Source organism: Centrocercus urophasianus, unplaced genomic scaffold (genome assembly GCF_019232065.1).
Source record: "Centrocercus urophasianus isolate 14NV4802_14NV808 unplaced genomic scaffold, USGS_Curo_1.0 seq_48, whole genome shotgun sequence".
Taxonomy (NCBI): Eukaryota; Metazoa; Chordata; class Aves; order Galliformes; family Phasianidae; genus Centrocercus; species Centrocercus urophasianus.
The window spans coordinates 240,007-267,149 of NW_024885066.1; the positions used below are offsets into that span (position 1 = coordinate 240,007).

The following is a 27,143-nucleotide window of genomic DNA, read 5'->3' on the forward strand; positions in this document are numbered from 1 at the left end:
AGGAGGCAGAAGTAATGAAGAATTATTAATTAGGATGTTATTAATTCGTCATAATCATTAAGTGCTGATGTTCTGCTGGGCACCAGGCTTGGCTCCAGCTGGTGGGACTGCAGTTGCAGATGGTGAGAGCTATGAGGAGAGATGGTTTTCTTGTACCCCAGCTAACTGCTATGCCCCAGGATGAGCTTGTGTAGGAGGGCAGGGGGTTCCAGAACAACAGCAGACCATGGGGCCCACACAGGTTAAATCCCAAACAGCAGACACTTTCCATACTTACAGAAAATGCCCTGGAGTGCAATGGTGTAGATTCAGGCTGAGACACAATCCCCAGGCTGGGCACAGGACCTCATCTTTCTGAGCAGGAATTGCCTCCTAGCTGTGCACAGACACAGACAACTTTGAGCATCAAGGACAAGCAGAAGAAATTGTTTCTGCCTCCAGCTAATGCTATGAGAGAAGTTATCAGGCTAGGGGGACAGGAGAGAAATCAGTGCTTGTGCCTCAGTTTCCCCAACATACAGCTGAAGGGAAGCTAAAGAAATGCTGCAGTCTTCAGCAAAAAGCCTGCTCCAAGTCTAGGAAATCCCCATGGCTTTAACACACTGTCTGGGATTTTAAGGGCTTACCAGAAATCTCCCTGACTTCCCTGTGTCCCTTATCTTCCCAGCACAGCAGAGCACTGCCCTGCAGCTGCATGGAGAGCAGCCATTGGTGCCAGGGTGCCTGAGTCCTTCCCATGACCTAGGTGCAGAGCTTGCTGCAGGCTGGGCTGATGAAAGCCTTGTGCTTATCCAATTACTGAAATCATTTTTAACTCAGGCCAAATTAAGGTAAAATGCAAATAGGTGTGTTAATTCCCTGCCTCCAAAAATAGACAACAGAGCCAGGGATGTTTGTAGACCTCAATGAGGGTAAGTCCAGGGAGAAACCCCTTGATAGCAGCAAACTGTGCCTTGTATGAGGGAAGGAATGGGGCTCTTGTACTGGCCTCTGAAAGCCCATTTATAGGGATGCAATTGGGGTTGTGCCTTATCAGAACCACCTGTTCCAGTTCTGCATTCCCAATGACTGAATGTCGGTAAGAAAAGCTGAAACATCTTGAGATGTTTGGACTTCATCTAAAAGCAAGATTTTCTTGTTTTTTATTATTTTGTGAAAGGCAATAGCACAGGGCCCCTATTATTTTTAATTGGCTCCGTTCCTCATTATGCTGAGCACAGATTGTCAGGCAGCAGAATTTCTCATGGAATGCAAATCAAAGCACCAAATGTCCAGGCTCCAGCAGTCCGGGGCATACACTGCTTCTCTCCACTTTTCTATAGGAGGAAATATCCCCTGTGGACTCTGATGTAGGACACAGGGCAAACTGTTCTGCTTTGCAGAGGGGAGGAAATACGTCGGAATAGGTGAGAGCCACGTGAGCAAATCCCAAAGGTGCACTTATTGCTGCAGATCCCAATTGTCTCAAAGCAGGTAAATAATAGGAGAGGTCTGACGGCTCTATTTGTGACTATTAATATCTGCTGATGCTCAGGAAATGTTGTCATGCAGAGCAGGAATAGGCTGCTCTTTGCCTCGAATCCTGTACAATAGACCATAAATACTCAGAGGCGTTGTGGAGCCGTCGGCATCCGTTGTGCCCAGATATCCACTGCTCTCATCAGGCAGCCCCATCTCACTTATGGTTTCATCCGGTCATTCTCTGTTGGAGTTTATTTTGCCTTTTTTTTTTTTTTTTTCTTTTTTTTCTTTTCCTATATATACACTTTTGTAATAACTTCCTGTCCTTGGAAAGCAGGGAAAAGTGTTCAGGAGGTGACCTCTGTGTCCATGTACTGAGATGGGAGCAGTGGCGGTTGGGTGCTCCCTGATATTTGGCATCCAGCCCATCGTTGCCTTCATCCTTCACTACCCCAAAGTTTAGTTGGGCCTCACACTGGGCCCTCAACCTCCACCTGCAAGAAAGGAGGGGCTTGGAGCGTCCAGAGGCTGAGGCTTATTTGTTCCATGGGCATGGGAGAGGCTTTTCCTCTCCTCTTTCACTTACTGATTTGAGACCGACCTGGCAGTGCTGCCTGCCTCACAGAGGTAGTTTCCAGATGCAAATCCCAGCCAGAGGTATTCCCCCCTGCCCTGCTCTCCTCCAGCATCTCCCAATGCCCCGTGTAGGAGATCCCCATTCAGCAAAGAGCACCTGGCATTGCACCAACCACCATGGAGCATTTGGGCACCCTGGGGACCTGCCCAGGCTGTGGGACTGCTGAGTCATCCCTATACAGCATCCTGTGCTACCAACCTCCCCAGAACCTGGCATCTGACTGCCTCGTGACTTCAACATGCTGCCTTGGCAGCCCATGGCATGGGCAACCAATGGGCAAATCCAGCTAATCCAGCTGAACCAGCAAGGGACTTTACGCAGGTGGGCATATCAGTGCATCTTTCGTGGCCAAACATTGCATCCCAAATTTCATACTGCATTTGACTGCTTTGAAGCAAGTCTCTCAGTCCCTGATGTGTTCAGCAAAGGAACATGCAGGACAAATTACTTTCTGCAGGTTTCTGCATTGGATGCTTGTGTAGACTGTGGTGAATTATCCTCTGGTGTTACCAACCTCTTCATAGATCTTGGATGTGATTTTTTCCACTCGCTCTCTCCAATTTATTAAGATCATTTGGAATTCCAGCCCTATTCTCAGATGTACTCGCTGTCCCTTCCAGCGAGGTATCATCTGCAAATTTAATAATCATCCTTGTTATGTCATCATTCAACTGTTAATGAAAATATTGAATAAACTTGCCCCCAGGAGGGACCCTGTCTGGATGCCCACTCAATTCATACATCTGTTTTGACAGGGAACTGCTGATATCCACTCCCTGGGCACCTTACATGAAGTTTTTCACCCACCCTACAATAGCTGCATTTAGATGAGGGTCCCCTGCGAGATGGTGGCAAAACCTCATTGACCTATTTGTGTCACGGAGCTCCCAGCCACAAAAGGTCACTTGATTGATTTGATGCATCACTTCTTGACAAGTCCTCAAGAGTGATAACCTTATTCTCTTCAGGGAGCTTACAAGCAGTGTGATTACTTCATCCCATTTATTTCTGGTTTTTAAAGTCAACTGAGAGGCTTAGAGCAGCCTGGTTCACCTCTTCCCACCTTCTTGGAAGTGTCTCCATAGGTCTCCAAAAGGAATGACCTCTTCCAGACGGCTCAGACCAGTTTTTAAGATGTTTATTGGGTTCAAATGGTCTGAAAATATCTCATCTGGGTTGCTCCTCACTCCTTATGTCCTGATTTAGCTTCTCACCTGGATCTGTGCTTCTTGCACTGCACAGACCTTAGTGTCAGGTTTGGCCTTACTACCTTTCTGCTTCACCTCTATGGGAAGAGATGTGGGAGCTGCTCCTATTCATCCTTGCTGAATTTCTCATTGTTCTCTTCTTCAACACAAATTATCCCATTTCTTTCAATTCCTTTTTCCAGACATTTGGGCAAGCCAGTTGTGAGAGCCCACATTACCAAAATGCCCATAAAGCCAAGCCCAGCACTAACCCTTTGGTTTGCTGCTCTTTAATCCTTTACTTTGAAAGCTGGGAGAATGTTTCCATTCCATCTGGAACCTGTTAGTACTAAAATGGGCATCTTTTGCAGCATGTTTTTGAAGCATAGATACAAGGATCTTCCCAGGCACTGAGGGCTTTGATTGCCCACGACGGTATGATAATCTTGTCCACCTCATTCCCATTCAGGGTTCATATCTGAAGACCTTAGAGATTCATTAAGGTTGGAGAGGACCTTTAAAATCACCAAATCCCTCCCCAGCCCATCCCCACCATGCCCACTGAGCACAGCCTTCACTGCTGCATCTCCACAGCTCTTCACCACCTCCAGGGATGGTAACACTGCCACTTTCTTGGGCAGACTCTGCCAATGCATTTCCTCCTGGCATGGCAGCAGCAGCTCAGGTAGAAGGAGCTTCACCGTTGCCATCTGGACATGCCCACCTTCCTTACCCCCTTCCATCTCAAAGGACTTCATCCATCTTCATCTTTCCCAGCTGTGCCCCATGAAGTGTTCAGCACTGGGCGCCCAGCTAAACGTTGATGCTGTTCCTGTGCCTTTGCTTCTGAACCATGGAGGAATCAGTTTTCCTGGTCCGATACTTTGCAAAGTGAGGCATCAAATAAGGCATTAATTTTGGACTCTCCAGTCATCGTGGAGATTTATAATGAGTTACTCACAGTTACTGAGCAGTGCCCAGTGCCCAGCCACGTGCTGGAGACACGTGTGGACGTGGCAACACTTGAGCATCACAGAATCACAGAATTGCAGGGGTTGGAAGATCCAACCCTTCAGAGATCATCGAGTCCATATGGGGACATGGTGGCCCACACCTCTCTGCACCCTGGTCACACGCATCAGGGTGGTGTGGCTCATCAGCAGCTCTATGGCATTGCCATGGAGACCATTAATTAGCTTCCATCCCTCACCTGCCACTACCACACCCCAAAAAGTGACATCTTCTCCCCTTGCATCTCACACTGGCATGGCCAAAACCTGTGGCAGCAAGAAAGCAGGCGAAGCCCTGGGCAGACAATGTTTAAATGACTTTATTTTTATTTTTTTTCCTTTTATAAATGGGCACAGCACAGAAATAATTAAAAAAAATAGACAGTACCATTACAGTGCTAGATCCATTGGCAAAGATTATTTTTTATAGTCTTTTTTTTTTATTATTATTTTTAAAGTTTTGGCCATTGAGTAAGAACAAAAACAATTAACAAACATTTTATTTTATTTTTCATTTTTTAAACAGACACTATGAAGCAATTTAAGTACTAAACTCTAGAAGAGTTATGTACATACAAAAAAAGGTTCTGTTTAAGATATGTTTCCTATTAAAAATATTTACATGCATTTTTCTTTTCCCCTCCCATGTTTATTGTAAGGTAAAACACTCGTAGTTCCTTCTACCCTTAAAGAGTTTTTGTTCTCCTATTGGGAATTTAAATCAGCTCCAGAGAAAACGTGAAGTGGAGCTCACACATCATTGGGTTTTCCTTTTTCTTTAAATTATTTAAATCTTCTGGAAAGGGATAATTTTTTGGACATATATCAGTGGATTTTCTTAAATTATTTTTTTTTTCTTTTTTTCTTTTTAATTTATACAAGGATGTTTCATGTTTATTTACAGAAGGACCAATGGGTGGTGATTTATCCTGGTGGTGAGCACTCGTGAGAGACAAGCATGTGATTTTAAAAAGTTCTATCAAACTGCAATGGATACATTTATTTCTAAAGTCAGCATTTCTGTCAGTTTTGATTGTCAGCTGTACATTTATGACTTAGACCAGGGGGTGCTCAACACCCAGAGGGTCGCTGGTACCCCTGAGGTCTTTGGAAATGCAGTGATGGAGCTGTTTGCGAGGTGGGGGGGATAAATCTGGGCATTGCATGGGCGTCTCCTAGGGTGAATTTTAAGAAAATAATAATAATAATAATAATAATTATATATATTTAAAAAAAAAAAAAGATCTGGTAACTCCAGACTGAGACTTCTCTATAGGGACGGAGTGTGGGTACGGCCGTGGAGCTGCAGGCACAGTACGCGGGGGGAAGCAGAGCCACGTGGGTTTGGGGGTCTCATCGTGGGTTTTGGGCTCTGTTTCAGCTCCAGCCATGGAAAGGGGCAGGAGGCAGCAGGGCTCCTTGCCTCAGCCTTGGGGAAGCTGGGGAGGCAGGACCAGCTCCTTGCTCCCATAGCCGTGGTGAAGGAAGGAGCCCCCAGCAGCCCTTCCCTGTTAGGCGCAGTTTGCATTGAAGCTGTGTACGCGTGCATGCGTTGCACACACACGTATATACATATATACATATATATTAATTACATACACATATATATACATACATACACACATGCCACAGACATCCCCACCGCCTTGAGTGAAAATTTCAGTTGTGAATTGTCAGCGTCGCTCTGGGAGCTGGCAGCGCCCCATGGAAAGCTCCAAACCCAGATGTGGTTGTAACTACAAAGAGGAAAGGAACACAAGAATCCATCTGTTTGCTCGGTGATGGGTTTGCTCCCATTATAGCCTCTGTGCTGGTGGCTCTTGGTAGAGGTCAGATAACTCTTGGGAGCAGGAGCCAAGGTTTGCATGGAGCGAAGAGGGGGGATTTTGCCACCCAATGGGCAAAATGGGGAGGGAATGGGAAATTTGTGTCAAGCCCTGCTGCTTATTCTTGAAAGGTCTGAAATGAAAGATTTCAGAGGAAAGGGGTGACCCAATCCCAGCCATGAAAAACCCAGCCTGGCTGAATCTTGGCACTGGCTGATGGCAACTCTGTCCCGTTGCTCTCCTAAAATACAGAGGCATGCACAGCAAAGGCTCTTCCATCAAAGGCATGGGGAAGCAGAAGGAAAAGCCTTTCTACACCAATGGGGCTGCTCACATCCTCAGAACACCGTTGGTTTTTGTCCTTTCCCATGACACTGAACTGATGGCGTCTGCATTTCTTTGGAGCTGAACCTTCCTCATGGTCAGCTCCATCCCACCCAGACTCATCTCCACCCCCAGAGGAGCCCTCCTTGTGACCACATCTCTGCAGTTTCTGAGCAACCATGTAGGAGATGAGGACGAAGCCTGGTCAATTCTAATTATGCATTTAATTGGCTTCACCTTCCTTTTGGCCTGTGATCTCCTGCTTTTAATGGCTGTATGAGGAAGATCTGCCCAGCTCCTCTCCCTGCTGCCAGCCTTCCTCACTTCTGGAACTGTCACGGATTTAAGTGCCAGGATTACAACTTAACACCAGCTGAGCGAACCGAGGTTAAGCTTGAGTGAATAAAAAATTGTATTATAGAAGTTCAGACTATTAGAGGGGAAAAAAATGGAATGAAGAAGATTAGGGAAGCAGCTAAGAAAAGCAGCATTTAAAAGATTAAGCTGGAAGGGTTGACTTTTTTTCCCTTAATGTAAGCTCAAAAGATTAAGTCCACGTTATTCCAAAAGACAGTGATTTTGGGTGGCCTGGATGCCTGCCATATCCAACTCGTGCTACCATGGAGGTTCCATTTCTGCCGTGCACCAACAGCCGGGGGCCTTTGGGAGCAGAAACACAAAGCCATTAAGCAGCTCTTTGAGCAGCTTGGAAGCGGCCCTTGGGGCCAACACCAGCCTTCCTCAACCACGTGGTCACATTCAGAGCATCCTCATCCTCATAATGACAGAATTCAGAATGGCTGCACAAATGCACACACGTACCCCAGCACCTTCAGCATCCCATTCAAGGCAGCCAGCAGAACAGCCTTCTCTGAACACAGAGAACAAAAACAACGACTATTTTGAGGCTGACATCTCTAAAATTGGGATTGTTACAGCTGGGCTGTGCTCCTTATGGTGGAATAAGACCATCAGTGAGCTCAGGGACCGAATGCTGATGTGCAAACCTCAGCTCTTCACAACCACCAGGCCCAGCTCAGCCGCTGTATGCAGTGCAATGACGATTAACAGGGATTTTATTTCACATTATATGTATGTTTATCAAACTGTATATGTATGTGGGTGTGTGTATATATATATATATATGTGTGTATATATATATATATTCACACATGCATTCAGACTCTCAAATTCCCAACACAAAAAGGAGCTCTGCTGTCTTACAGCCTCCAGCAGGGTGATAAATCCCTGTATGCACTCACGTCCTGGAGGGGACAAAGTGTTACTGTGCCCATGCAGGTCAATTCGTGGTGCAGCAAAGTTGGACAAAGTGATATTTGTGTTGTTCTCCTGTTTAAACTGCTCTAAGAGCAAAGCCAACATCTCCACAGGACACTGCTGAGATCACAGCCACTGTTAAAACAAAGATCCTCAGCTGCACGGCAAGCAGTGCTTCAGCTAATTTAAAGCCAACTAATTGAAATATCTAATTGACTTTTCTGTGCAGGGAGCTCACTCCAAGATTCAGCCCTTCTCGAAGGCATGGTTGGGCTCTGCATGTTGAGGACAGACAGAAGGGAGAGCATTGCGTGGTTGACAACAGCTCCTGGGCTCTTTGCTTGTGGGCTGCCCTGAGCTGATCCCCACGGGAATTAAAATTCAACAAAAGGAATAGAAATGCTCAGCACTGGGGCTCACCAAAGCCATGCAGATGATCTACTCTGCTCCAAGACGCCCTCAAACAGCTCTGTGTTCCTGTCATTGGGTCCCCCTGCTTGACTCCTGTCATTTAGTGCCTCTCGTTTCTCCTTTCTTCCCTTGCTGAGCTCCAGGACACCACCCCAGCCAAACAAGTTTGCACTCCCACCCCATGCCAGCTCCCCACGAAGGGCCATTCCACACCATTTGAAAATCAGTGCTGCCAGAGGGGCTGCGCAAGCTGAGCTTTATTGGTCACAGTGAAAACCCAGCAAAAGCACAGGCCCTGCTCCACACCACGCCAACACCACATGGGTTCTAGGGACATCGGGTCTCTGGCTGTGCACAGCGATGCAGCAAAGGGTGCTGGTGGCCAGAGTGGATCCACATGAGGAACCCAAACACGGCTTGTTGGTGCTCCATGAATTCTCCAGATGGGAAGGCCGTGGTTTTGTTTGGTTTTGTTCCCTCATTCCAAGAGCAAATCCCAGGGCACCAGGTATTCCAGCCCCTTGTGCTTTTTCAAGGTTCAAAGCATATCTGAGAGTTACATCCTCTTTTCAAACAGAAGCTAGGAGCAAAAAGGAATTCCCGCAAAGTAACCAGCTCCATTCAAAAAATAAAAATGAGGAAAAAAAAAAAAAAGAAATAGAGAAAAAAAAAGCCTCCTTTCTTTCCAATAGGAAAAAAAAAAAAAAAAAAGAAGATAAATCCAAACCCTAGGGCTGGTACAAGGTGTCCGGATCCCAGAGTCCACCAGGAGGTGGGAAAAGCCCCGTGAGCTCCATCCGCCATCCGCAACGTGGCATCTCCTCGCGCCAAAGGTACGGTTTCTCCTTTTGTGTTTTTTTGTTTGTCTGGTTTTTTTGCTTTTTAAATTCACAGTCTGATCCAAAAGAGAAGAGAGATAAAGAGACGGGATGGAGGAGAGGAGGGAGAGTTTGGAGCAGGAGCAGGGAGGTGAGGCATGCCAGGCTCTTGTCCTACGCATAGAACTCCTCCTGCTTGTCCGGCTTCTGGTAGGTCACGTTGGCTTGTTTGGGTTCCTCCAATGTATAGCTGCCCTCGTCCTTCTTCTTCATCCGGTAGATGAGCAGCATGACAAGGAAGGCAGCAAAGAGGGCTCCCACCACACCGCCGACGATCACAGCTGGAACAGAAAGCAGCAGAGCTGTCAGGAGGGGAATTGGGCTGGGTTCCGCTTGTTTCTTTGCTTTATGAGCTGAATTCATGCTTAAAACTGAACGTGAGGGTGGTGGCCTCGTGCAATCTGTGTGATTCGAGGAGCTGCAACAGTGTGCTGGTTACTGCGAAGGATAGACAGGACCCATCTATTGGGACGGGTGAAGTTGTGTGCCCCAGCACCACCCCAGCACCTTGCTGAAGGCCAAGCCCTCCATCCTCCCACCAACCCATGTGCTCCTCTCTCACCTATCAACACTTCCTTCCTCTCCAGGATGTTCTTCTGGGGGAGCTGAGCAGCTGAGCTGCCCGACTCTATCGTGTTGTCGATGAGCCCCGGCTCCGCATTCTTGCCCAGCCCTGGTGCTGCTGGTGGTGTCACCACTGCCACCACCTCATTGCTCAGCTCAGGACGAGTTGTTTCCTCCTCCTCCTGGATCTCGAAGTCCCCGCTGGGGCCATTACTGGTTGGGACTTCCAGGTCACTATCGAGGACCGTCGTCAACTCCCCTGGCTCCACCTGGAGGAAAGGACAAGGTGGAGCAGGGAACAAGGACTTACAGGTGGTTTGTGTCTCCAGCAGCACCAGTGTGGCTGGAGGAAGGGCGTGTGATACCATGGTGGGGAACATGAGGGTTAATGTTGGAGTGTCCCTTCCCTGTGTCACCAAAGTGGATGGCTGTATTGCAGAGAGCAGTACAACCCCACATCGTGACTGTCACCTAAAAGCTAAGGTCTCTTTAGCCAAGCAGGACCATTCTGTCCAGTCCCCATCCAGGTGCTCTTGAAACACACAAGCTCCCACCTCTGGCCTCATATGGAGATCTAAGGAGGGTCCCATCACCCTGCTGTCCTCCAGCCCAATCCTTATCTATACATTGCCTCTTACACATCCCCACACTCACAGCATCCTTGGGGACAAGTCCATCCTGACCTGCCTCCTCACCCTGCTGCATGCTGAGCTGATCCCACAGAGCATCCCTAAGCAAAGCTCCCCCAGAACATCTCTTTTGTGGGACAAATGGCTCCCTCAGTCCACTACAAATGGGGATGAGCAATAAGCAGTTTGGGGATGAAACCAGGGCAGATGAGACGGAAACCTCTCCATGTCACAGAGCCCCTGGCACAGAGCATGGCTCACTGCTTCCACAAGCACGTGGATTTGTGACAGAGATTAATTGAAGGTCAGCAGGAGCCCGGAGCGCTACGCACATATATACATACCGGGAAAAGAGGGACTTGTTTAGACAAATCACTCCACCTTTCAGTCAAAGCGGTTTTCAAAAGGCCCCTTAGGGGCTCTGAATGAGAGACGGAGCAGTGGATTAAATCCCCCACCCTAGAATCCCGATGGGCTGCAAGTGCTCAAGCGGGAACTGCAGAGTGGCTGGGTCTGCCAGTTCCAGGCTGTGAGCCGGGCTGCAGGACAGTGAGCTCAGCAACTGAACCCAGGGGAAAGCCCATTTCTGCCCACAAACTGCCCTCCTATTGCTTGGGGAAGAAGCTCTGGGGCATTTGCATTATCAACCCCATCCCTGTGCTCTAGGTAGTGAAGGTGCTGGATAGTGAAGGTTCAGGTTGGATATTAGGAAGAATTTCTTCTCTGAAAGAGTGATGATGCATTGGAACAGGTTATCCAGAGAAGCGGTGGAGTCACAACTCCTGGAGATGCTGAAGAAGTGTGGAGATGTGGCAATGAGGGACATGGTTAGTAGGCATGGTGGGGATGGGTTGAGGTTGGACTTGGTGATCTAAGAGAGATTTTCCAACCATAATGATTCTATGATTCTGTGCCCCCACCCTTCCATCTCCCCTCTCCATCCCACAAAACATTCTGCTCTCTGCAGAGCTGGGAAGAGCCCAACCTGAATGGCTGGCTCGGGATTCAGCCACTCTAAAAGCTCCTCATTGCCATCTCCTGGCTTCACCCATAGTCCATGAGCCCTTCAGCAGGTGAGAAGGGCTCCTGCCTCCTACCTGGGGGGCTTCTGTGGGTGGCAGCGTGGTGGGACTGGAAGGCAAGGCAGTGCTTTTTTCCGTGGGTTCTGCAGTCCTGGAGGTGGTTGGCTTTGGCAGGGATCTCGGCTTGGCTGTGCTGGAGGGGACAAGCCGTGATGTGGTCACCTCTGTCAGCACACTGGTTTCGGGGATGGAGGTGGTGGGCGTCTCCAGGGTGGTGGCCTGAGTGGTGGCTGCCTTGGTGACAAAGGGAGGCAGGAACCTCTGGGTCGTGGTGGGCTTGGCGGTGGCCACGGTGGTGCTGATGGTGGTGGTGGTTGTGGTGGTGGTGGCAGCCGTGGTGGTGGTGGCTGTGGTGCTGGGAGAGTCACTGGCAGTGGGACTGGTGGTGGTTGTTTTCCAGCCGGGGATCACTGGTGTTTCTGTTATCTTGGGGATATACAAGACGCTGGTTGTTTGCTCAGGGGATGTGTCCTCCGTGGGGAACAGCTCAAAGGGAGTTGCCACGGGCTGCACCAAGGTGACGGGCAGCATGGCCACTGTGGTGGGCAGAGGGATGGATGTGTCCGCGGTGAGGCTGACTGCTGTCTCCAACCCCGACTCCTGCTCAAAATCTGGAAGAGTGAGAGAAGAGCAGAGGATGAAGTGGGCATTTTCCGGGACTTGCTGGCCATGTGGCCTCACACCCGAAAATCAGAAAGCACAGAGCAGTCGTGGGTTCAGCAGAAGACAAGGGATGCAGATTTTGAGGTATTAGCCAGAGCCCCTCTCTCAGGTCAACCTTTAAAACACCAGTACAGGCTGTTAGAAAAGGGCTAATCCTGCCTGGTAGGGCCAGAGACCAAAGAGGGAAGTGGAAGCACTTGAGCCCAGACTTGGTACTGTTCCCTTTGCTTTTGGCTGTGAGGGAACAGGAGGGCTGCTGGGGAGATGGGCACAGAGCAATCCACAACCCCCGTCCCACAGCTTCAGTCCCACCAAACCCCACCCCATGACCCCATGCCTTCCCCTGGGAGCCCTGCAGCTACTCACAGCCTGAGCCGGAGCCTGAGTAGATGTCATCCAGTTCATCATCCCCGAAGGGATCATCGTCCCCGGAGCCCTCCAGGTCCACTGGCCTCTCATAGTTCTCATTGCGCCAGCGCTGAGCCTGCAGCCAAGCAAGGAGCTGCGTTAACCAACTGCAATGGGCACCGCAGGATGGGGTTAAATGGATGGGATGAGGAGAGCAACCAACAGAGCACCAAGGGAGGGGACTGCAGGCAGTGCTCTCCAGTCGAGCTGCTCCAAACCGCTTCCCCCCCCCCTCTTCCTCCCCCTCCCCCCCCCCTCAAATAATTCAAATCTTTAAGGCAAGGTGACATTCTGTGGAAAGTGCACATTGACTCTGATAACCTTTCCTGAGGAAAGAGCCCTCTGCAAAAGGGAAAAAACTGAACTAATTGTTTTTGGAAAGTGTTAGAAAAAATCTTGTTTTAGTTCTCCAGCTATTGTTTGCTTTTAGACGATTTTCACGTGATTTCTGGCATTAATGCACGCTATCAGCTGCCACAACCCGCGAAGTGACAGTACGACACGACGTCAAACTTCAAATGTTCCGCTGCTCCATGGCGCTGCTAAAACTTGAAGGGCCCTCGCTCATAGCGCTCTTAAGCATCTTGTTTGCAGATCAAAGTGTCTCTTGTTTGTGTTGCAAGGAAACAGTTTGACACTTCATTACAACCCAAACAAGGAGGCTTTGATCTGTAAGATAGCATCAGATGTTTCAAGATGTAAGAAGCCAGGTTGGTGCTCGCACTTAAAGCGAAGGGGTGGAAGGGCCCCCTTTGCTATTATGGGATTGTACCTCTCGGTAACAGCTTTCGGTTTCTTTGTTTCTATTCCAGATTGAAATAGAAATGAGTTTTGAAATGTTAAAGTGGTTCAGTGCGGGACAAGCCTGCTGGTCAGGCTCCTGCTGCCTCCTCACCCCTCATTTCCCTCCTTGGAAATCAAGGTATACCCAGTTGGTGATAGCAAGATGAGCTCAAGAGATTTCATATTCATTGCACTGATCTGTACAGCCTCGAGCTCCAGCTTCTGGTGAGGAGAGGGTAAAAAAACAGAAAAGAATGATAAACAAAGGATGAGTGAAAATGACATTGCTAAATGAATGATGTCTCAATTGCAAGGTCTGAGAGCCGGGAGAAGAAACATTTGGAGCTGCTTTTATTTGCCTTCTGAATCCTGTGCTTGTTGGGTATAGCATGGCCAGACTTTAAAGCCTTCCAAAGAAGACAGGGATGCCCAGAAACTTGCATCTGTCTTCTGTTAAAAGCCTGCTAAGAGACTAAGGCTGTCACTTAATCCTAGACCTTAGCAACTTTTTATGCTAATAGTACTGAGGCTCACCAGGAAACCAGGAGCCCATAACACAGGCACACCCCAGCCCACCCCTTGGCCCTGCTGGGTAACCTGCTGAGCTCCCCAGAGGTCGTATTCTCTCTGCTTGACCTGCACAGCCTCTCTGTAATGGGAGCCACATGGCCCGGCTCTGCCGAGCTCATTTCTCTGTTAAATTGGAACCAGATGAGGCAGCTCCAGCCATCAGTTCCCAGTGCTTGGATGGGGAAATGAAAAATCAGGAGGACAGGCCCAGCATGTGCCCATCCACCCATCCATCCATCCCACCATCCATCCATCCACCCATCCATCCATCCCACCATCCATCCATCCCGCCATCCATCCATCCCGCCATCCATCCATCCATCCACCCATCCATCCCATGGATGGAGTCTTGGCTGAGCCATTGTGTGCCCTGGATGCATTTTGCCCAAAAGATGTTGGAGCACTGCAGAGATGTGAATGGGAATATGTAGTGTGTGCCTGCCTCATTGCAAAGAACAAAATTCAGCTGAGCAAGGAAGTAGATTCAATCAAAGCAACTTGGGCAGTTCTCAGTGCAGTTTGCAAGCAGGGCTTGGTCCTGGTGGTCCCATGGTGATGAATCACTGGGAAAGTCCCAGAGATGATGGAGATTGGTGCACATGGGCATCAATACCAAGCTACACAAAGAGCACCACAGCCGATTCCATCGCTCAGTGGGGCTGAGCCCAGTTAGACTCAGCAGTGATGGGGACTAATTACTCCTTTGCCTCAGGATGAGCTGCATCTGTGCCATGCCAGGGCACGTGTCTTCCTGCTCCCAGTGGCAAAGGCAATGGCCAATTTACTTCCAGCTGCCTGAAACTCCCGTGGACACGTGATGACACCGACCTACTGTCCCCTTGATGCCTCCACACTTGGCTTGGCAGGACTGGCTGGGAACCACAGCCAAGGGGCTGCAGCAGCAGAAATCACAGCCAAGTTCTGCACTAAGAGCCTTGGAAAGTGAGAGAGAGCTCAGGCCCTTTGGCCCAGCCCTGTCAGAGCTGAGCCGGAGATTAGAGAGGCTTCAGTTCCTCTGTGCTGTCCATGTGCATCTATGTCCCAGCACAGCAGGTGCCCCATCCTTCCCTCTCCTCCCCCTTTTATCAAGATAGGTGACATCATTTTACAAAGAAAAAAAATGTACTGATTGGGAAGAGGGTCCCACTGAGATGCCCAGCACAGCAGCATGGGTTGTTTGCTGGGAAACCAAGGAACTAACGTGTCCTGCCACCTCCCGCACAGCCCTGCACATCTCTGGACACTGTCCTGCTGCCAAACGTCTGCCTTGCACGCTGGGAGGAAGGGTGCCTTATAAATCCATCCTCAGCATCAGGGAGAGGCTGGCAAACCTCCCTAGGATGCTCTCAGGTCCTTCTCTGGTAGCCATCGGCATGGCAACGGTTGCCATGGAAACCGCCTCCTCCATGGCGACGCAGCATCCACTGAGTGTGCAGGCAATGGGAGATTTCCTTGGGCACACCCACCCCTAACAGCTCCGAAATTCCTTTCCCAATGAGGTCACAGGGAAAGGACATGGGGACCCCAGTTGGGAAACAGAATTCTGTGTGCCCCACTGGGACCCCACAGCCGGGGCATCCAGGGAGCATGCCAAAGCCAGCAGCATTGGAAAGCTCAAATGGACACAACCCTGCATGCAGGTCAGCAATCTGTCTGTGGCTGAATGCCATTACCTCAACACGTTAAACTGAGAACAGACCACAGGAACAGTGTTGATCATTTCTCTGATATTTTCCAGGGGATATTTTCAGTCTATCAGTCCTTGAGAGCACCTTTCTGGTGTTTTCTATATAAAACCTTAATAACTCATTCCAGCACATGATTTAGTGATACTATAAACAGTTGAAATAATATTAACTTGCACATAAAGTTGGAACGAAAACATTGTTTCTGAACCTTAAAGACTCCACAATTCTTTTCCCACTACGAAACTGCTGCATTTCCACGCTTTGGTCCAAGGCTGAGTTAAAAATAAATGTGTCAGCAAGCTGCTCCTGACAGCAGGACTGATGGCAGCGACCGTGGAGGCTGCTTGAGCTGGAGGTGTCCATAGCAAAGCCAAGTAGGATGGCCAAAAGGCAGTGCTGGATTCTGAGGGTGCAGGATGCTGGTGGGAAATGCTCTTCCTGCACATGGGAAGGCTGCATCCTCACCGCCTCAATCCCAGACCAATCACAGCTCTTGGAGTCATAGAATCATTCAGGTTGGAGAAGACCTCTAATTTCATCTGTCCACCTATCACCAATATTGCCCACTACACCAAGTCCCCAGGTACTGCATCCACACGTTTCTTAGCACATCTGTCTGCATTCTCCTCCTCCTCGGGATCACCGGCTTCCAGTATCATCCTTTGTTCCCATGCTTCAGTGGATTACTGCCAGATCTTACCCCACAACATAATAAAATATCCCAGAGCCAGAGCTGGCATGAAAAATAGCAAACCTCCTGACATCAATTGTTGCTAACACCTCCTCTCCCAGCATGCTCTGCTTTCTCCCTCCAGGGAGATGGTGGGGAAAAGACACAACAACAAACCCCCAAACACAGTACCACCTCCTGCTGCATGCAGAACACCCGCTGAAGAGGTACAAATGAGCCCAGTGAATGGGACTGCATCAGGCAGATAAGAATGCTCCATAGGGATGGGGTCAATGCAAGTGCCAACACCTCCATGAATAGGGTCACCCTAAATGCCAACCACACGGCAGACAGGATCACCCCAAGTGCCAATCACCCAATGGATGGGGTCACCTCAGACACCAGCCATTCTGTGGATGGGTGGTTCTGCACCTCAGAGACAACCCAGCAGCTTAAACAAACCATGCAGGACTTCCCCACCCAGCCCAGAATTGATTTAATTTGCTCGGCTCCGTAATCCTATTGCAGCTTAATGTGCAAAACCGTCTTGAGCTTTTCTCACCTTCCACAAAGGAGCATTTCAGAGCTCGCTCTCCCAGCTGAGATTCAACCTTCCAAAGAGCTGGAAAATAGGACTTTATCTCTTTTCCCCCACTTCTTAGGTTGGAAAGAACCTTTATGATTATCCAGTTCCAATCCCTGCTATAGGCTGCTCCCCACCCCTCCCAGACCAGGTTGCCCAGGGCCCCATCCAGTCTGGCCTTGGGCATGTCTCCAGGGATGGGGCACCACGCCTTGTTTAGCCGACCTGAATATTGGGTTGGGTGCTCCCAGGGGCATGCACTGATTCACTGCTGTGGTTTGGGAGATGTTGCAGTGGGGATGCAGTTGGATGGGAGGGTTAACTCCTGAAAAGCAAATACATGCATGCGTGCATTCATATATGCTGGAGCACCTGAATTTGAGAAAGAGAAAAAAAGACATTTCTTCTCCCTAGTCCACACTGGGACTTAGGTGATATTTGCCTACCCTGAGCTCTATCTGTTGCAACTATTTGTTTGCAAATGCAATCAATCTGCTTCCAATAGCACCATTCAGCCGTGCTCCCCACTCTATCATGGTTTTCGGCAACACAATGTGCAATAAAAAGTAATAGAAACGCAATTAAAGGGAAAGCAAAAGACATTCCCCTGCATGGAGCAGCTCAAGCATTTAGCAAAACTTTGCAGAAGTGAAGCGTGGAGCAGTGGGGACCACCCGAAATGCAGCCCCCAGGACCCCACTGTCTGCACACACCAAGAGAGCTCGGGTTTCCAGATGAAAGGAAAGCTCCCAAACCCATCCGAGCGTGGAGCCTTGATCCCAGCGCTGCCATCTCTGATTACTTTGCCCAGGAAGCACCTCCAGCCCCGCGGGGCTCATTTTACTGAGAAAATAAACGGGTGGGAGGGGTCAGGCCCTATACAAGAGCAAAGCTTCTGCCAATGGACAAAACCAACCAAAGCTCTGGCTGAGCCACCACCAGGAATGGGGGATTTTCAGCATTTTGGCACGTAATGGGAAACGTTTCAAGTTACCCATCCATGTGCATCTGACCTGGGCTGTAGGCACGTGCGTGCACACATGCACACACCAAGGGGTTATGTTGCTGGAAAGCACTGTTCAAATATTTATACAGCCTAAGCCTCATTGTTTCCTGCCCCCAGATGAAGTTCTTTTAATGAAATGTAACTAAACAAACCGTTTCCATTCTTCCTTTCCAACAATAATTATGGTTGATACGCTAAACAGGATGGCAGCTTTTCAATGCTGTGCTGGAGAGATGGAGCACAGCATCCTCAAGGCAACGTTTCCTAGCATAGCCCCAGCCCTGAACCTCTGGGAGAGGCTTTACGTGTTGGCTCTGCACCATCAGAGCAGTTCACCCAGCTGGGATGCTCATGAGGCTGAGATGGCGTTGCTTACGGATATTCCTGGGGAGCAGTGCAGTTTCCATTATCTATCTCCACCATCCATGGTCACAGCAGCACCCAAGCAGCACTCAGTTCCTGAGAGATACCTCTGAGAAGAGGCATGGCCTTCCCCAACTCACTGATCTCCAGACAGAAAGGGAAAGGAAACTGAGGCAAACCTGCAGCCAACTGGGAGCACACCCTCATTGCACACAGCCTGTTCTCGTGGGACGAAAAGTCACAAACTGGGTGTGTTGGTGCAACAGAGCCCAAAATGGGAGGAAAAAAGCACCAAGAAAACCAAGCAACCAACCTACAGACAGACCTTCAGCCCATGCTGTTGGGGTTCCTTGTGGGTGGGGTGCTCAGACCCCATGGGTTTGCACCACACACCTGTGGATCTTGAATCCCTTTGGTGCTGCTCTCATCCTCCCTGGGGCTTCTTGGAAAGCAAACGTGGGAGCACCCCGTGCTCACAGCCATGGGCAGTTCAGCGAGGGACAGAGTGGGATTAAGGCTGGAGCAGGGGATTACCCGCAGCTCCTGGCAGATTGTGCGTGCCATGGGGGAGGGCACAAAGCCCCAGCCCTGTGTATTTGGTGGGTTTTATGGTGTAATAAATGGAGGATTTACCTGGGAAGGCTTTGCTGAAATTATACCAAAGGCACGCATGTGAGCAACGGACATCCCCAGGCATCAGGCTGTGCACCCCAAAGCACAGCCCAGCGCCCATGCAGGATCACAGCACACAGTCCAGGCTTTGTGGTTCTCCCAGCTCCCCTTTCTGCTTGCTTCCATAAAAATGCACAAGGACACATACTCATAGATAAAGGCGCTATTTTTGGCACCTTACATCATTAACCTCTGGGATTTGTTGCAGCTCGTGGAACCCCAGGGACGCGTTGCAGGAGGGTGCAGAAAACACAGGGATGGGGGAAGCACACTTGCAGAATTAAAGCGAGGTTGTGGTTGGACTTGGTACAGTTTGGCTCAACACCAGGGAATGAATGAGTTCCCTTCCTCCCATACATGCTGGGTTTGCAGCGTGATGGGGATGCTACAGAAAATGTTTGGATGCTCAAAGGATGCTCGTCGTGCCCACTACCAGAGCAGGGGTGTCCACAGGGCTCACAGTGGGGATGGAGCAGAGAGGTGGTATGGATGATTTCCTAACAAATTCCCTGGAAATTAGTGCAATCAGAGCAATCAACCCAAGGTTGGACCAGGATCAGCTGCGCGCTGACCCTATCTGGCCCTCAGCATCTCCAGCCTCCTGCATCCCTCCTATCCCAGCACATCCCAACGTTCCTGGCCAGCCCATTGCTCTAACATGAATTTTTCCAGTTGTAGGAGCAGGGACTCCATAGCCAGACTTGACCTGAAGAGGAAAAAAATGCTGTGATCCCCTTCCCAGACTGCTCTCCCCACTCCCAAAAAATGATGTCTTTCGATGCTGGCATCCATCATCATCCATTAGTCCAGCCTTGTCCTCATTAGGGCAATGGTGACAAGGCAGCCCCTGGGTGACCTGCCTGGTGTCACACAGGAGTCCCCCAGAACCTAATGCCAAGACTCCAAACCGCTCATTTCACACCCAGACCACACCACCTCCCTCTCCCCCTCCTGCCTGTGCCTTTATCTCCCTTAAGCCGATTGCTGCTGCAGCTCAGGCTCGAGCCTCCCCACGGTGAACCTCCGGTGCCCGCTGGCCCCCAGGTGATGTGGGTGTTGCTGGCAGTCCCAGCCTGGTGGCATTACAGGGATTTACAGCCTGAAACACACCAATGTGCCACCCCAGGGTGGTCCCCAGTCCGAAGCATCTATCTAGGGCTCCCCATTGGGAGGTGCCCCCATTCTCCATCTCATTCCCAGATGCAGCACACAGGTCTGAGCTGACGCTTCATTAAACGCGGGTGAGAGACGCCCAGAGGATGTTCTCTCTCTCTGTTCCCATCAGCACCAATGTGCCCAACCCAAGTAGTGGCACCCGTCCTGCCACGCCATCCCTGCCGTTCCTGTCTCCAGCGTGGGATGTGGTGAGGCAGGCAGCAGATGGCTCAGGAGCCTAATCCTGCCCAGCACGGACAAGGAGAGGTCCAGGGCCTCATCTCCCAGAGGGGAAAACCACAGGGGGCAGGGAGATCCCAAGCAGAGGGATGGCACCGAGACACAAACCAGCAGGAGCCCTAATCTGAGGAAGAAGGGCATGGGGTGAATCCTCTCCCAGGGCAACAATGCAAGAAAAAAAAGCCACGGGGAAGTTTCCTGAGGGTGTATGTCTCCTTATGGGGGATTTGGGGTGATGCACAATGCACTGCCACGTGCTGCACTGCGCCGGTCCTAACGCGGAGATGCGGGCGGAGAGCATCCGCGTGGCCGACATCCCATAACCCCACCGCGGGGCCGGGAGCGAGCCGAGGGCCCCGAGGCCAGCTCAGAGCAGAGGGGTGGGGGCAGGCAGCCAGCAGCCCACCCGTCCCCGTGCTGCGGTGTTCCACCGCCTCACACCCTCTTCCTTTTCCCAGGACGGAGCGCGGAGCACAATGAGCGATTGTTCGCTGGCGCCGCCGGGGAGACCGAAATGACCTCAGCACTGCCGGCAGGAGGAGAATCTGGGTGGAAACGTGCACAGGGGATGGGGAAACACAGCCCTGGGGCTGCGCGGTGCGGCGTTCTACCCTGAGTTCTACCCCGAGAGGGGCTGCAATGCTTGTGGGGTCGGCGCATGCTGTGTGGAAACCACAGCAGAACTGAAACCACGAACGGCCACAATGAGAGGTTGTGGGATTTAAAATATAGACATGTATATTATGCATTTTTTTTTTTTTTTAATGTCATTTCATTTTCTGGGCATGGCTGCAATCAGGAAAGCAATTGGAAAGCGATCAGGAGGTGGTGGGAGGAAGGAGATGGGCTGGGCTGGGGGCAGGCGGCCGTTTGCTGGTGATAAAGTCCTCCAGCATGGGGTGACAGAGCCAGGGCTCGTGTGCAGGGTGCTCTGCTCTGAGCCCCAATCCTTTCACAGCCACAGACCCCAAAAGCAAAATGGGAATTGCCATTAATGTGTATTTCCATGAGCATGTGGTGACGAGGAGAAAATCTTTGTCCACCCCAATGTCGGTGGCTTTTAAAGTCATTCCTGAGGTTCCTGAGGGAGAGCAGCGCTGTCACAACCGCCCCACACCTCATCCCAGAGCTGTCGCAGCTCAGTAGGAGCCCTGCTGCCCCTCTCGTGCTGAGCCACATCTAATGAACCTCCTAATAATGATTAATCAGGACTCCATCAAAGCCCGCCGTGTGCAGCTTTGCCACTGAGAGATTAACACAGAATCCCCCACCCAGACTGCAGCTCCCCCAAATGCTGCTGGACAACGAGGAGGGCCCTTTTCCCAACAGCCCTTCTTACAGCGTTTAATTAGCAATAATTCATCCAGGGCAGCGCTTTGCTGACTGCTGTCCCGAGCTGCAGACCATGGCATTCAAAAGCTGCACACGCATAGGAAGGAGCTGCTGCCCTCCTTCCTCTGAGTTGTCATGGAAATGATGATGGATGGGGAGGAAGATACTGCACTTGCCAAAACCAAACCTGCTCACAGCCCCTTCTGCAGGTTTCCAAGGGACCCCGGACCACTCAGGATGGATGGGGATGACCCTGTGTTGGTTTAAAGGGGCCCCACAGGATGGGGAAGCAACATTTCCAGGGACAGGGATGCAGAGGTGCCTCGGTCTGCCCCGACACGCTGTCACTAGGAGGAAGGAAACCCCATAGGAGAAAAGCACTGACGCTGATGCCCGGTGCAGGCAGGGATGCTCAGCACACCTGGGGCAGCGAGGCGAGATGCCCAGCCCCATAAATTACCCAACTGACATATGTAGGACAACGCCTGCAATGCCAGCGTGCCCACGACCTACTTTTGGAATTTACATCCATGAAGCCACGTGTAGGGGTGGCGCTCAGCTCCCGTGCCATGGGCAGCTCCCCTTCCTGGCACATCCCGCGTTACTCATAGGGAGCGACTCAGAGCTCCATCAGCTCGGTTACAGTCCCTGAAAGCAGGCGAGAAACAAACAGCAGATGCAAGAGGAGGCATCCCCCATTTGATGCCTCTTTTCTCCATCTGAAGCAGTTTCTGTAGTGCCCAACTGCTGAGAACACAGCAGGATGACACAAGAGGAAAGAGAAGCATGCTCTCTGGCTTTCCTCTGTCGTGACCAGAGAGGGCAGAGAAGAGGGTGGGGGAGCGAGAAAGAGAAATCTATTTTTTCTGCAAGAGGGTGGTCGGGACATTGCCAAAAGGGCCAGCATCCCCCAGGGGATGAGCATCCCAACGTGGGGTTGGGTACCAGCATCCTTGCAGGATGATGGGCACAGCATCTCCATAAGGTGATGGGGATCCCAACCCCACGTAGGGATGCCATACCCATGAGAGCTGGACACAGCACCCCCGGTGCAGGCTGCTGCTGAGTCACAGCCCCCCGTGCTCACTCCAACCAACACCCCAGCATCCCCCACACCTGCAGCCCCTCACAGCCCAGGAGCTGTCAGGGCAGGAGGGAAACGGAGGCAGAGCAATGCCAGGAGTGGGTGAGCACAATGCCAAGCACTGAGATGCTGAGGGAGCAGCCCCAGAGCTTCACCCACCCCTCGCACTGCCCTAGGGAGGAGACGTTTCTGCCCAGTGAGCTGGGCCTGGACGTCACCCTGCTCTGCAGGACAGGAGGCTGCAGCCCCAGCAGAGGATGAGAAATGCTTGGAGAAGAGCTGAGCTGTACGCTGGAATTACACACAAACCCTGTGTTTGGGCTTTTTTTTGATCCCCCTCTAATTGCTCCTGCTATTTTAACTGAGACAGACATTTCCTTGGTGATTTTCGAGGGCTATAAATGTTTTATGCCCCTGGCACGGCTGATGGGTTCCCTTCAGCTCCTTCCTCTATGGCACTGAGTGCCTTCACCTCCCTCCTCCTCCTCCTGGAAATCAAAGCATCCCTGGGGGTGCTCCACACCAGGACTTGGGGAGCACCCACCTCTGCACGAGCATCTCTGGGGCGTGAGGGTGGCAGCTTTAAGGGCAACAGCGCAGGGATATTCGGGATTCCTTCTGCAGGGTCCTGTATGTGGCCTTAAAAGCCTGAGAAGGATGCTTGGAGAGCAGGAATAAAAGTGTTTAGCCCTGAATTGAAGGTAAAGAGGGGGGGAGGGACTGACTGAATTGCCCCAGTTACAGCTCCAAACTTAATGATTCTACAGTACTCAGCACTCAAGCCATTGCCCCACTGATGGCTGCACGGGGAATTGTCCCCAACCAGGGCAGTGCTGGAGACACCTCCATCCACTGGGACAATGCAGTGCCATGGGGACACCCCAATGGCTGGCCTGCTTGCACCTCTGCAGCCCCACTCCACAGCCTAATTGAGGCCTGCTGGGCTGCTAACTATCCAAACCTGCTGTCTGCTGATAAATGGGGAGAAACAGCTCCTTTTCGTGCCAGAATAAAACAAAGCAAGCAATTACATGGGCTGGGCTGAGAGCAGAGGCAGCCGGGTGGCACAGTGCAAGTCTCAGCATCTCCAGCACACGTGGTCCTCAGTGGGATGCTGACGTCCTGTGACCTTTGGCAGTGAAGTGGGGCTGATTAGAGCCTAATTAGCACTCATGGATACAAATGGAGGGGGTTCTTCATGCCACAGCCCCTTGACAGCCATACTAGGGATGAGGAGGAGCATCTCCCCTACTACCCCAACCAGAAGAGGGAGAGGAAGAGGAACCAGCAACACCAGTGGCAGCTGTGGGGCCACTGCACGACACACAGGCATTCCCCAAAGCCCCAGACGGCCCCGAGTGAGCAGGGAAGAAAGTGCCCCACCATCAACCCAGTGCCAACACATCCTCCAAAGCCACCCGACCCAGCTCAGGTCCCTCTGCTGTACGGCCCAGCTTGCTGCAACTCCAAAAAAGGGAACCCCGCTCTCTGCCAGACCCAGCTGAAAGCACAGCCAGAGCTGCACAGAATCACCCCATTTCATCAACAAATACCTGGCAGCTCTGCCTTTTTCCATTGGGACGGGGCCAGGGCTTCAGAGCGGGCCGAGCGCCGTCCTCCCTCCCCCCAAACTGTCACCTCTGGTGTCACCGCAGCCCCATCCTCTCACCATTCCTTTGGCAAACGCACGGGCAGCACGAGAGGGAGAAGGAAAATCAAAGGCTGCGTGGTGCGATCTGCCAAAAAGCCTCCAAAAGAAGGGAGAAAAAAGAAAGTCATAAATTTCTCAACTTAAAAAAAAAAAAACAACAACACAGATTTTATGTAGAAGTCCATATTTGACCACAACTCCCACTCTCTTTTCCCCAAAAATCGCAGCTCTTGGGTGTATTCCTGGTGTTTCCAAGGGATGCTCGTGTCGGCAAACAGCGTGCAGGGGCAGCACGTCCCTCTCAGCACTTTGCAGCAGTTATTCCACCCGACCAATGCGGCTCATGGAACAGCTCTGCCTCCCCCCCTCCTCTTCCTCCTCCAGAAAACAGCATTTTTTGGCTCATAAACTCTCTCGCCAGCAAGTTCCGCTCAGCACTGCCCCAACCCTGGGAGGCAAAACTGCACTGGGGCCACACGCCCCGAGCATCCTTCTGCAAACGGAGCATTTCCCCCCATTTCTCAGCAGTGCAACCTTCGCTTCTCCAGGAAAGAAGCGGCAGCCCTGAGATCTCCACTGTTATTTTTATCCGAAAACGAGCACTTTGAGCAGCAGCCAAGCTGTGGGGAGGGAGGGAGGGAGATGTTTCACATTGTGGGGATGTAAACACGGCCCAACTTCCCAGCTCAGGGCTCACATCGTGATGCTGAATGTGGGCAGGGAGGCACTGGGTGGCATTGCCATGGGGTAACACTGCTCACCCCAACTGATGCTGTCCTCCTGCTCCACGCGTTCCCCAAAAGCGCATCCCTGTGCCCCCCCCACTCAGACCCATTTCTTCCCAAATCCAAACCCAAACTTGGTGCTCAGAGCGGTGACCCCCTGCTGCTGCCCTTTCTGCCCTTTGCCCGGCGCAGCCCCAACCCCTCAGATCCCATCCCACCCCACAAAAGGCTTTTGCCCCTTTCGGCTTTTTACGAGGAGCTCGGCATAAATGTCACATTAATTAACTGAGGGAGATCTCTGCACGGCCACAAAAAGCCCTCTGTTCCACCCTGCTCCCTGCCTCCCACCTCTGCTTTCCCTGCAGATGCCAACATGCAGAAGCCGTTCAAATCCCCTCCTCCCCCCCAGGAGTCAAGCTGAGACCTCACACGCTCACTGCGTGCCACGCCATTCAGATCTCTGCAGACCTCAAAAAGGGAAAATCCCACAGCACCGGGCTGGCAGCCCCAGCACAGAGCCACCCCACGCTCCGTGGTCGGGACCCCATCACTGACCCAGGGTGGAAGCTCATCCCCTTCCCTGCCCTCCTTCCATCTTCCATCTTCCCTTCTCCCCGGCTCCCAGAACCACTTTTGGATTCTCAGGTGCCTGTTATGGGGTTGAGCTCATTCCCCGCTCCATAAGCCCAGCAAAGGGTTCCAGACCTCAACCTCAGCCCAAAGCAATGCTGTAAGGAGGGGGTGGGCAGGGATGGCCCAGGAGTTCTCAGCGCTGCCTTCCTCAGCCCCAGTCACATCAGCGGGGGGATTCAACATTGGTGCAGTGTCACCACGTCCCCATGCATGAGGCGGTGGGGGTCCCCAATCCTTATCGCACCCCTCTGAAACCGTCGCACACGGGGCTGTTTCCAGGCATTGCCCTCATCCTGCAGCCTCCAAGAAGAGGAGAAAAGTGGAGACTTTGTCCAACACAACCGAACAACATAGCAGTGATGGCAAAGAGCAGCAGAGCGAGACCTCGCGCCCCTCCTGGTCCCCAGTGAACCCCCAATGAACCCCACAGCCCATCATCCCAATCCTCACATTCACTTCCCCTCAGCCCTCCTGTCTCTGTTCCTCAGCAAACGGCTGCGTTGCCACCCACCAACTAAAGATCCCCAGATGGAGAAGAAAGAGAAATGAAGGGCTTCAAGTGGTCCCAACAAGGAGGGATGGAGCGAGCTGCCAGCCGGTCCCCATCCGCCCCAAACGAATGGCAAAAATGCAACATTCAGCTGAATAAAGGCTGCTGGCTGCATCACCCACAGCGTGCACAGGGCTGGGCTGCTCGCACATCGCACACCTCAGGGTGCTTTCAGTGAGAGCTCAGCAGCCCCCTCAGAAACAGGCACTTTGTATCTGCTGCTCTGGAGAGATGCAGCCACCACTGTGAGAGCCACGCGGAGCATCTGCAGCCCCGGAGCATCTCTGTGCTCAGAGCACTCCTGGAGCATCACCAAGGCTGGAGCATCACCAAAGCATCTCCAAACCCTGAGCATTCCCGGAGCATCCCTGGAGCATCTCCAAACCCATTGGAGCATCCCTGATCCTGGAGCGTCACCAAAGCATCTGCAACCCTGGGGCTTCCCAAACCCACCAAAGCATCCGAACCTTGGAGCATCCCCAGTAGTTGGGCTGCAGGAAGGGAGGTGCCAGAAAAGAGAAACCCCATAGGAGTGAGGCAAGCTCGGCGCTATTAAATCCAGCAGGTTGCACACTGGCGGGCAGCCAGAAATGGGGACTTTTTCCTCTAAAAGGGGAAGGGGAAAGGTAGGGAAAGGGAAGAGAAAGGAAGGGACGGGAAGGGAAAGGGAAGGGAGTGGAAGGGAGTGGAAGGGAAGAGGAAGGGGCTTCCCACGCTGATGCTCCGCTGAGCCGAGCACAGTGAGAGCCGCGTGCGGGAGCCGCCGCACGCAGCACCGCCCCAGGACCCGCTCCATCCCGTGCCGGACCCGACGCCCAAATCTTCCCCTGCCAAAAGCGCCCCCGGGGCGGCCAACACCCCAACCCCGCCGGCTTCTCCCGAAGGCGTTTCCCCGTGACCTTCAAACGCCATTCCCCGCAGCCTCGACCCCCCCCCCCCCCGGAGGCCCCCAACCGCCGCTCGCTGCCGACCCCCACCCACCCCCGGCGCCGCACCCCGCCGTGGCCCCGCACTCACCAGCGCTGCGCGGGCGCTGAGCAGCAGCAGCAGCACCGCGAGGCCCCGCAGCTCCGCGGGCAT

At 51.8% G+C, this 27,143-nt stretch overlaps 1 protein-coding gene across 1 annotated transcript; it reads right to left on the reverse strand.

Moving 5' to 3' along the window:
* Positions 1-4,688: 4,688 nt before the first annotated feature.
* Positions 4,689-27,143, reverse strand: SDC3 (syndecan 3). The gene is made up of 5 exons (XM_042834660.1): positions 27,081-27,143; positions 12,317-12,434; positions 11,303-11,898; positions 9,575-9,845; positions 4,689-9,293 (listed from the first exon to the last, which is right to left on the reverse strand). The coding sequence occupies exons 1-5, from the start codon at positions 27,141-27,143 to the stop codon at positions 9,127-9,129; spliced, it is 1,215 nt and encodes a 404-aa protein (XP_042690594.1). The 3' UTR covers positions 4,689-9,126.

What these genes read in the sequence shown, in the direction of transcription:
- SDC3 (XM_042834660.1), bottom strand. Translation starts at nt 27,143, where the DNA reads ATGCCCGCGGAGCTGCGGGGCCTCGCGGTGCTGCTGCTGCTGCTCAGC. An exon ending in TCAGCGCCCGCGCAGCGCTG is followed by an intron (nt 12,435 to 27,080) that starts GTGAGTGCGGGG and finishes GCTTGGCTGCAG; the next exon opens with GCTCAGCGCTGGCGCAATGA. An exon ending in GAGGAAGGAAGTGTTGATAG is followed by an intron (nt 9,294 to 9,574) that starts GTGAGAGAGGAG and finishes TTTCTGTTCCAG; the next exon opens with CTGTGATCGTCGGCGGTGTG.